Source organism: Ricinus communis, chromosome 10 (genome assembly GCF_019578655.1).
Source record: "Ricinus communis isolate WT05 ecotype wild-type chromosome 10, ASM1957865v1, whole genome shotgun sequence".
Lineage (NCBI taxonomy): Eukaryota > Viridiplantae > Streptophyta > Magnoliopsida > Malpighiales > Euphorbiaceae > Ricinus > Ricinus communis.
Genome location: NC_063265.1, coordinates 4,189,667 through 4,199,840, shown reverse-complemented (window position 1 = coordinate 4,199,840; position 10,174 = coordinate 4,189,667). Strand labels below are relative to the sequence as shown.

The following is a 10,174-nucleotide window of genomic DNA, read 5'->3' as shown; positions in this document are numbered from 1 at the left end:
GATTAAAAAGTTAATCTTATGGGTCCAATTAAATTGAGCCCATAAAATATTTAAAAGGTCTTTTAATTTGTACAAAAATGTCAATCCAATCCAAAAAATTTAATTATATTTGTCACGTGTATAAAAAGAAACTTTCAGTTTACCACTATAGCAGGTCACTTGTAACCAGGTACATGCTAAAAGTACTCTTTGCAGTTCCACTGTAGGTCAAGAGAGATGTCATCCACTGACATTATGACAACTAACAAAAACAGAAACAAAATTAAATGAAGCTCAGCTAACACGATCAGAGAATTTCCTGTCTGTCCATATGCCACTTCGCTTTCTCTATTCCACTTTCTTTTGTATATGTTTAATTTTGACTTCATTTATATAATGTTAAAAAAAGAATATCCTGTAATTCTATTTTTACTTTTATTTGTTCCATTAATGATAGAATAAAATTGTAAGCTGTAGTGATATTTACTATTGAGAAATACACAACTTCCTGGTAATTCCGCATGGAAACTTCCAATGCAAAATCAACATACAAGAGTTCAGTAAAAACAACAAAAAAATGCGGATATTATAATAAGCTGCAGCAAAAGCAACAAACCCCGGAACCAATTTCAGGCTGTCAGATTATTGGCTGGGCGGAGAGAGAGATGGCAGTTGATGGAAAGACATCGCAGTTGATGGAAAGACATCGCAGCTTGTGAGCACACATCCATGTAGAATCTCCTTTGACCAATGAAACTAATTTGTTTCAGAATTTGCACTCCTTATGACTCCAAAGGTTGCATACTGATTTTTAATGCCAACCGTCATCTAAAAATAGCAGCAAGCTAAATAGAATTCAGACATTAACCAGATGCCTTGAACATTTTGGGGGGTTGTTTGGCATTTGTTCTCTGTGGTAATAAGCTCTTTCACAGGAATAATTTGTTATCCTTGTACAACCTCAGTGAGGGAAACAAAATCATCACGCGGATGAGCTTCTTTTACCTGAACCTGTATTTCATCTCCTATATGTACTCCCGTGGACACCCATGCAGATGCTTGAAACCCAACCTGCAGCATCAAGTGATTGATTAATAATCTCTTCAATCAAACTAACCATCTACTTTGTGCTTTCCAACTGATATACAATAACGTCTAGCAAATAATATTTTGTTAAAATATATATATCTTCACCTGATAAAGTAATAAACAAGGTCTCTTTCAACTTATGAAGACAAATGATACTATAAATTAAATAAGAAATTACATTGACCACAAATTCATATAAATAATGCCCCTTCCACTTGCATAAAGTTCGTAGAACTGATATGTTTATGTGAAACGATATATTCTACTTACAGTTCATAGCTATAGGAAATCATAATTGCAAGGATTAGAAATTGAACTTGCAAAATATAAAAACAACTAAAGCAGCACATCTTTGAATAAACGTGCAAGGCAATGAGGGTCCATTTGGCATTATGGTTCCACTGACTTTTCAAAACTGTTTTTAGATTACATATTGTATATTAGACTGGGAAGTGAATTGCTTTTTAGCATATTTTCCTGAAAAGCATAAGCATTGATGCTTTTTTGAAAGGTGGATTAAACTTGCTTTTTCAACTGAAGACAGTTGCTTTAGTCAAACCACAAAGCCAACAAAACATGTATTAGGGTATTCCGATATTTCAATGATCTCAGAAAAATGCACCCTTAAAAATCTTTCAAATACTATTCAACAGTAGAATTTCAATGCTCCTATATTTCTCTATTAACTAAAAGTCTGAAGTATATGAAACCTCTGCTTTTTCAACTGAAGAAAGTACTTTCAAAAGTAGGTAAAACCACAATGCTAGCAAAACAATGCCAGGAAAACTATGTATCTCAAGAAATTCATGGTATTCTGATATTTTAATGATCTAATAAAAAACAAACCTTAAAATTTTTGCAAATACCACTCACTAGTAAAAACTTAATGCTCCTGTGACTTCTCTATTAAGTAAAGTTTGTAGTTATATGGAACCTCCACAAAACCAATGCAAATTGAAGAAAGAGAAAAGGAGCAGGTAGCTGGTGGTGGTGTATGGACTATATTAATTACTTTTTTCCCCAAGATATCATGCTTACCTCAACGAGTAGCAAGGCTGCTATCCGATCTTTAATGAATCTAAGAATCAGTGCACGATATCTTCTCTCCTTTGGCTGCCTTTTCAGGAATTCTATTATCCAATAGCGAAGATTGCTGTTGCAGAGGCTCCTCACTACCCTAGCTTGCATATTAATCATTGATGCCATCCCCTCCAGCTGACCAGCTGAAAAAGGAGGAGGTTCACCTCTGAGAACTGCTTTGACCTATAAACATGCACACATATTCATTGAATTTCTTGGCAGGCAAAACATGCTTGATAGGTATAATATCAGATGATAACATGTAGGTTCACAGAGAGATAAAAGAAACAGGACAAAACAAAACTTAAGGACTTTCTTGGTAAGGACAGGTAGTGATAGTTATATTGGATTGACGAAAATTTTCTTTGAATTCATTGATCACGCAGTATATCAACATGAACAAAAGGAACTTGCCTGATAATGAGCAAGAAGATCCATATATCTACGAATGGGAGAAGTAAACTGAACATAGCCAGGAATCCCCAGAATCCCATGGCGTACAGGTTTCCTAAAATCAAATTCAGCAGCACGCATTATTTTAACAACTGCAGCGCTTCTAACAGGTCCTTCAGGAAGATGTGCAAATGCAGATACATCGATATTTGATTGAGGCTGTCCTCTATAGGGTAAAGGAATGTTATTGCAAGAGCCATAGGTGGCTACAACTTCTCCACAGAGTATCATCATCTCAGAGACAAGTCGCATTGCAGGATCAGCTTGGTTTTCAACATAAAGATTAATAGATGGCTCTGGATCTTCTGGATTAGCCACCTTGATGCGAGTTTCCAATGTGGCTGTGTTGACCGCACCCTGAGAAATAACAGTTTTTTAATATTTATATACATGTATTATATTCTTTTTCAGGGGAAGTAGTTAAACAAAACGAATATAATTAGAGGAAGATCTACTGTAATTGTGGACATGACCACTAGTTAGAGAACTCTTGAAGATCCAAAAGAATCAACAAACTTTCTATTCAGTAAATCATTTAGCATTTACAATAGCATTTCTCTCCAAAAGTTTGCTCTCTGCAATGATATAAGGCTTGTAGCACATTATCTTCATCAAATTTCTTAACCATCAAGATACGTTATGACTTCTTTTACTTTTACAGAAAAAATGGAGAGCCATATACATCTTATGTTCCACAAAGTGAAAATGACAATATTGGTTTTTGCAAGCTTATCGTATTAATCAGGAGCAGAGACTTGTATAATTATTTAGGTGAGAACATTTTGCTTTTAAGGACACACCATGGGCAATATTCCATATGTAGATGTTCATTCTCGAGTAAAGAAAGGTTTCAAGCTTGTGGGACAAACATAATCCTCAATGCAGAAACACAATATAAAGGTGAAATAGTTAAATACATCTGTGGTAATGCATCTGACACCCAACTTCATGTGAGACCAAAGCATAAGAGCACTCGTGGTTCCACATGGTTGAGATGGAGGGTGCAGTACATAGAGTGCACTGAATAATTTTTCCATGGACATGGTAGTACTTCCAATAATATAGAGCCGGTACTGAATATAAATGTATTTGCATTCATTCAATCACTGTTACAACAATTACCATTCTGTAACCTATCCAAATATCTATCCTATACCATTAATTCAAAACTATTATTTTTCATGGGGCCAAAGCAATAGATTCACATCACAAGTTGCTGGTCATTTAGCATACATACAAAAATAATTAATAGAATTCAATTCATTTAGGAAGGAGCCTAAAATAAATCAGAGGGAAAAAAAGAAGAAGAATTTGATCAACTCTAAGCTAAACAAATTTGTGCTCCATCTGATAATCAAAATCAAACAAGAAAAACCTGTTGGCAACGCCACTGCAACCGGTTAGATGCAGCCTCAGAAAGAATTCTCAATTCAGCCTCCTCCTCAAGGTTCAAATGAAGCAGCTCAGATGCACTCTCATAGGTCAGCATATAGGTTGGTTTAATGATTGAGTTATCCACAGAGTATTCTGCAATGCTATCATAACCAAAGAGTATAAAATAAATTAAATTAATTAAACATCATATTTACATAAGTCTTGCAAGTTGCAACTTCAGGTCATTTGCACATTTACAGTGGAGAACCTACAGGATCCGTAGAGTAACAACCAGAATAAGTGATACCTACCATAAATATTTATCAAAAAATTCATATAACTGAATGATAGTCGCATATAATTATCAGCATTTGTTTACGGAACCAGGCATCACGTCTATAATATAGAGAAACTCTTAAAAGGTACTTGGATGTCAAAAGGAAAATCGCACATTTAGTGTACTCCAAATGACAGAGGGTTCACAGGCAATCAAAACCAGGATAGCTCTGGAAAGTGATAAAATAGATGTAACCAAAAAAAAGGGTCTTATAACTTTCTAAAATGCAGTCACTTGCACTCTTGATTATAAGAAAAGTCCAATACAAATGAAATTAAAAGCTATTTGACAGCCACAAATGAAAGCACCGTATGAAGCACTGACACTCCCTAGGGGTTGATGTATGCATTTCACGTGCACTAGGCACACGCCGTAAAATGTACAGGACACACCTGAATATGTGTTCCTTATTTTTGTTTATTTATAAGCTAGGGAGATTCTTGGTATACGCAGGGAATAGAGGATTTAAGATTTTTTACAATTTTGGGGTCAAACTGAAAAATATGAGGTCATTTTAAAATATCTCTAGTCAAAGTGCAAAAATTAGAAAACATAAGTTTGTAACATTGTGGGCTAAATAGCATAATTTGAGTTTTTGTTTGTAGATGAAGCAGGTGGTATTAAAGAGCTTGAAGATCTTTTAGACTTGTAGTTTAATTTTTATGAATGACTCATGAATGTTGTTTTTATATAAAATAAGCATTATATCTCTTTAAAAGAGTCATTCCCTGCCATATCTGTATCTCACTTTTTTAGAAAATGCCTTTCCTGTACCGGTGTGCATTTCAGCGTTGGCACTTCATTAAAGCACTCCTCTGACTCTGTAGGACATCCATAGTGCCAATGTTATGTCAAGATGGGAACCTAATATACGACCCCACATTCCTGGAGTTCCGTCAACTTATCTCAAACTCAAATACACACTTGAAGAAATAAAAATAATTATATAGATATTCAAGAAATCACATTTACCAGCCATCAGAATGTAAAACAACAGATACTGAAACAGCATTGCAGACCTCTCCTTGTTTCAAACTCATACCGTCCATGGCAAGTTTCTCTGGAAACATTGGATAAGTAGCCGTAGGCAAGAAAACAGAAGTTCCTCTTTTCATTGCCTCCCTGCATATTACATTATTTCTCAATATGTTTTAGAAATGACCTATTATAGCATAAGAATAAACATGTGTGCTAGAGAATTCACACTAAAACCTGTCTATTTTGCTTCCAGGTTGCACATAACGACCTGGATCTGCAACATGTATCCAGATTTTGATCCGACCATCTTGTAACTTTGTTGCACTCAGGGCATCGTCAAGCTACATTCAATCAAAGCATCAGCAAGCCTACAAACAACATATACATAATATATACATCAGTTAGAAATTACAGCATTACCTCATCAGCCTCATCAACATCAATGGCATAGACCTTCAAGTGAGTGAGATCTTTTCGATGAATCTAAACATGAAATCCAAATAAAATATCAACACAAGTGTAAAATGTGCTGTAGAATAAAATCATCACTTTACTTTATTGAATTCGGTCCAAAAAACTTTTGTTATTCATTTTGACCTCAAGAGATGCACAATATCTCAAACTTGCTTTCAGAAGAGGAAACTTGCACACCTTGTCTGGGTCAACTGACTCTAACAGAAGATTTTCGGCAGCTGACAAAATCTCATCTGAATGATCAGTACGGATGTTTAACTTCAATATATCAAGATTAACATGGAGCGGAAAATATCCAACGTCTATAAGGAGGTTTAGAGCAGAGGATGCTATTTTCGCCATTCCCATTGCCTTTAGGATCTGAGGAAAAGATTAAATGTTAGCATACATAGAAATCCAACAAATTCAGTTTGCAGTTAACAAATGTATTTGACAAAACAAATAAAAAGCAAGTGGATTTAAAAAATATTCATATTTTTCAGCACACCTGATCAAAAAGAAAATAAAATCTAAGGCATTAAATGGAGGTTTCACATCAATCAGCCTTTATTATTCAGAAAATTAAAGTATAACATCAAATTAAATAGAAACTTAATCTAGTTAAATAAGTTACCATCCCAGCAGTTCTCTTTTGGTCATCACTTTTGCACGCATCAATAGCATATGCTTCAAGAGACTCAATTTTGTGTCGAGTTTTCTCTTCAATCATCCACGAAGATTTGGAAGGTTTAGCATGCGAAGGCATTGCCTTGGCAGACTTTAGTAGTTGGACAAACTCCTGAAGTTCTTTCTCAGCAGCATCCTTTGCAAGCTTCCTGTGCATAAGTTCTTCTACCTAGTTTTTCAAAAAACAATGCAATTTAATGTTGTCACCAACAAATAATATACAATAATAAGTTAATCCACTAGCAGAGTAGAGTACAACTCTGATAAATGTTAGAGATGTAGAAGTTTCCCAGCCAAGGTCAAATGCTCATTGACAATAATTCTCCAAGAACCTTGTCATTAAGTTTAGAGTTTCATTTTCAATAACAGACAAAGTTTGAGAAATTTTACCCTATTACTCTGTTTCCTCATTATGGATATCTTTAGTTTGTGGTTATGAGAATAGTATTTTATCCTCGGAGTGGCCTTTCAAGATGGTGATTGAGCCTTCGTTTGACCACTATCCCATTGATCATCCAAAGTGGAGTTATACCCTCGTTGTAGTCGGTTTCTATCTAGGTTGCACAAAAACTTTAAAATGCCCTACGTTTCTGTGTCGAATCAAAATGTTTTTGGACACTGGAACTCTTCAAGAACCTTTGGACACGTCTTGAAAACTTCAAAAAAAAAAAACGTTTCCTATTATTTTCTCATATTTTTTATTTATTTTTGGAAATTTTAAGAAACTTGTTAAGGAATTTATTTTCTATTTAATTGGATTTCCTATTTTGAGAAGGATTTTCAATCTTTTTCTATTGATTTGTCTTCCAATTTAGCGATAAATTTTTTATGTTTAATTATATTTCCTACTTTGAAAATGATTCTTTTTAATTATTTTCTATTTATAGATGATTCTCAACTTTTGATATTTCAAATTTTCTTAAATAATTATTGCTTATTTAAATTTAATTTAAAAAATTGTTCTCAAAAAAATTTATTTAAAAAATTAGTATGACTTAAGAGTATTTGATTTATTAGATATTTTTTTATTTTAATAAAATTTTGATATTAAATTACTAAAATTAATATCTTTAAAGTATATATATATATATATATAAACATTCCCTAGCGTTTCGTTTTCTAGTTTTTTAGGAAATTTCGTTTCCTCGTGTCGTCACTTTTCCCGCTTCCATTTCCATAAAACTTAGGTTTTTATCTCACAATTTGTTCACTCTAAAATTAGTGGAATTGTTGTTCTACAAGTTCGTAGTGTCAAGTTCCAGATTTTTCACAACATCGATTTCATGCTTCTAAATTAGTGTCAGCTCAAGTGTTACTTAAATAATTGTACCAAATATATGATGCAAAAAGCATTAATAATAAATATTTGTTAGTTACTCCATGAAGTTAGCAAATTTTCTTGTCAAACCAAACTAAATATAACCAAAAATTATTAAAGCATACCTGTGAAGTAGGCCGAGGTCCATAAAGCGAACGAGAACCTTTTGTTTCTAACACCGTGAAATACATTTCATCTTTTGATAGTAGCAGATGTGCACAATAGCTCTCAAGAGGTTCCGCACTACCAAAAATCATCTGCATAGTAAGATTAAATCATCAAAAGAGCATGCAAACAACTGAAATGTTCTTAAATATAATACCTCTGCTAACTCCTCTGGTGTCACTGATTTATTCGTTTCAAGAAGCTCAACCCAAGCAAACTCTAAGAGTGATGGGTCCTGCACATATTAATATATGGAGATTTATCAACAAAATAAAACTATCCATGGCTTGAAATATTAAAACCCCTAGTTGAGCAAGAACTAACCAAGTTATCTTGAGCCTTCTGAACAAAGTTTGAGATTTCTGTGTGGTCAAAATTTTCAACACCGGGTACAATATATGTAACTTGTTGTGGTTTAATTGAGGATGTTACACCATTCTGCCATTAAAATTTAAAGAAAAAAAGAAAGCATTTAGGCTAACCAAAATTTGCTTGCTCTTCAAGCAGAAGAGAAAAGAAACACCGAGTTCCAAAACCTAGCAACCTATTTGAACATGCCGGCATAGTTGTTTTCAACAAGAACCTGATCATACACCATCCAATTCTTCTTTCCATCAGGTCTCCGCGCTACTGCCAGCAGTATCCTGTCAGTATCCTTCTTGAATTCCAGCAGCAATCCTTTCTCAAGTGGCCGGTTTACCAGCTTATCATCCAGAAGCTCTCCACTGCCAGTTAATCTGCATGTTTGCTTAATTGTCACTCTCTCTTATAGCTCAACTTGAACCTAAAATAATTAACACATTAACTCTTTATTATTCACGATATCATGTTTATAGTTCATAGTCTTCCTCTTCCCCATCCTAAGTGAAAGTGAGTCCGCAAATCATCCAATCCTAGGTTTTGACTTTGTCTTCAGAAAAGAAATTCTGCCCTCATATAAAAGTTTCTTTTTCAGCCACAGAAGAAGCACATTATTACTAAAAGTTTTTTCTTCTGGGAAAACTAATGAAAGGAATGCTTATTGGCAGATGGCAATAAGATAAGGAATAAGGATTCCACTGCCCTACATGCTACTACATGTCTATGAAGACTGTTATAGCTCACATCCTCCACATTGCAGTTTACAAAATTGAGTTCTTGCAAAGTCATGTTGCTTGTGGCTTGGTTCATTTCTACATTCAAAATACTTTGCTTTTCCGGATTTCCTTTCTTCAGTTGTTATTATTATTTGTCAGTTGAAAGAACTGAATTCCAGCTACTAAAAAACTTTGAAACATGAGAATTAACTAAACTGAATTCAATTGAATCGAATTCTTGCATTTTTTTTTTTTACTTTCGAAATACTATGATAAGACAAATAAAATCCATTCATTCTATGCAACTACTTAGCTACCCAAAATCGATGTCAATTTGATAATGCATAATAATAGATGAAGAAACGCACTTAATAGCGGGGCAAACTCTCTTGCGTCTGCTTTTGCGAAGAGAAGCAAGCTCTTCCATGACGCTATCAACAAGACTCTGAACAGAAAAGCTCCTAATATTAGTTCCATGAAACTGAAACTGTGACTCGCACCGAATTATCGGCCTCCGAGACGAGAGATTAGAGTACTGGCAAAACCGCAAGGTCTTAAAACGACAACGGACCAGAAAGAACGGAGGCGCCTTAGAAAAATGAAGGATAGAACAAGTGTTAACGGCTCGAACCGCCATCATTTTCTAGTGAAGGAAATAAGAAATGTTAGGGTTTGAATTCATATAAAGGAAGTAGAGAGCCACCGATTCTTATTCTCTTGTGTGTGGGGAGGGAGAGAGACCGGAAGAGTAATGTAATACATGAGATAGGAGATAAAGCTGTTGTGTTCGTGTCTTCTCTCTGTATTTCTTGATGTTGGCACAAATGTTGCGAATTACAAAAGTCCCCAATTCATGCACTCTTTTTCACTTATGACCTTGTATTAATTTCTCTTATAATATAAACTTTTCACCAATTTGAGCCCCCTTTTCTTTCCCCGATGATTCCCTCTTTTTCTGCCCCGACACTAAAAAGGGGTGCTATCTTAACTAAAGGTTCTACAGATTTATTGTGATGTTAGTGGTCAACAAATCAACTTCAGTAAATCTGCGGTTTTCTTTAGTAAAAACACTCCTCGCAGAGAAAGGAATAAGTTGGCTTCTCTTCCACAGATTCCTCACATTGGTACTGAAGACAAATATCTCGGTCTGGCTGCTACTGTTAACCATTCCAAGAGACAGACCTT

General features: G+C 34.6%; 1 protein-coding gene across 2 annotated transcripts; it reads right to left on the bottom strand.

The window, feature by feature from the left end:
• Positions 1–392: 392 nt before the first annotated feature.
• Positions 393–10,174, bottom strand: LOC8258890 (ribonuclease II, chloroplastic/mitochondrial). 2 transcript variants are annotated; one of them, XM_048369640.1, is made up of 14 exons: positions 9,358–10,174; positions 8,497–8,650; positions 8,238–8,351; positions 8,071–8,148; positions 7,874–8,005; positions 6,378–6,599; positions 5,942–6,124; positions 5,711–5,773; positions 5,525–5,631; positions 5,285–5,434; positions 3,977–4,136; positions 2,563–2,958; positions 2,107–2,331; positions 393–1,050 (listed from the first exon to the last, which is right to left on the bottom strand). In XM_048369640.1, exons 1-14 carry the CDS (start codon positions 9,627–9,629, stop codon positions 925–927), a joined length of 2,382 nt encoding a protein of 793 aa, XP_048225597.1. In that variant the 5' UTR covers positions 9,630–10,174; the 3' UTR covers positions 393–924. The 2 variants fall into 2 exon arrangements, with proteins under 2 accessions (XP_048225597.1, XP_048225598.1); XM_048369641.1 differs by having other exon boundaries at positions 8,497–8,697; positions 9,358–9,490.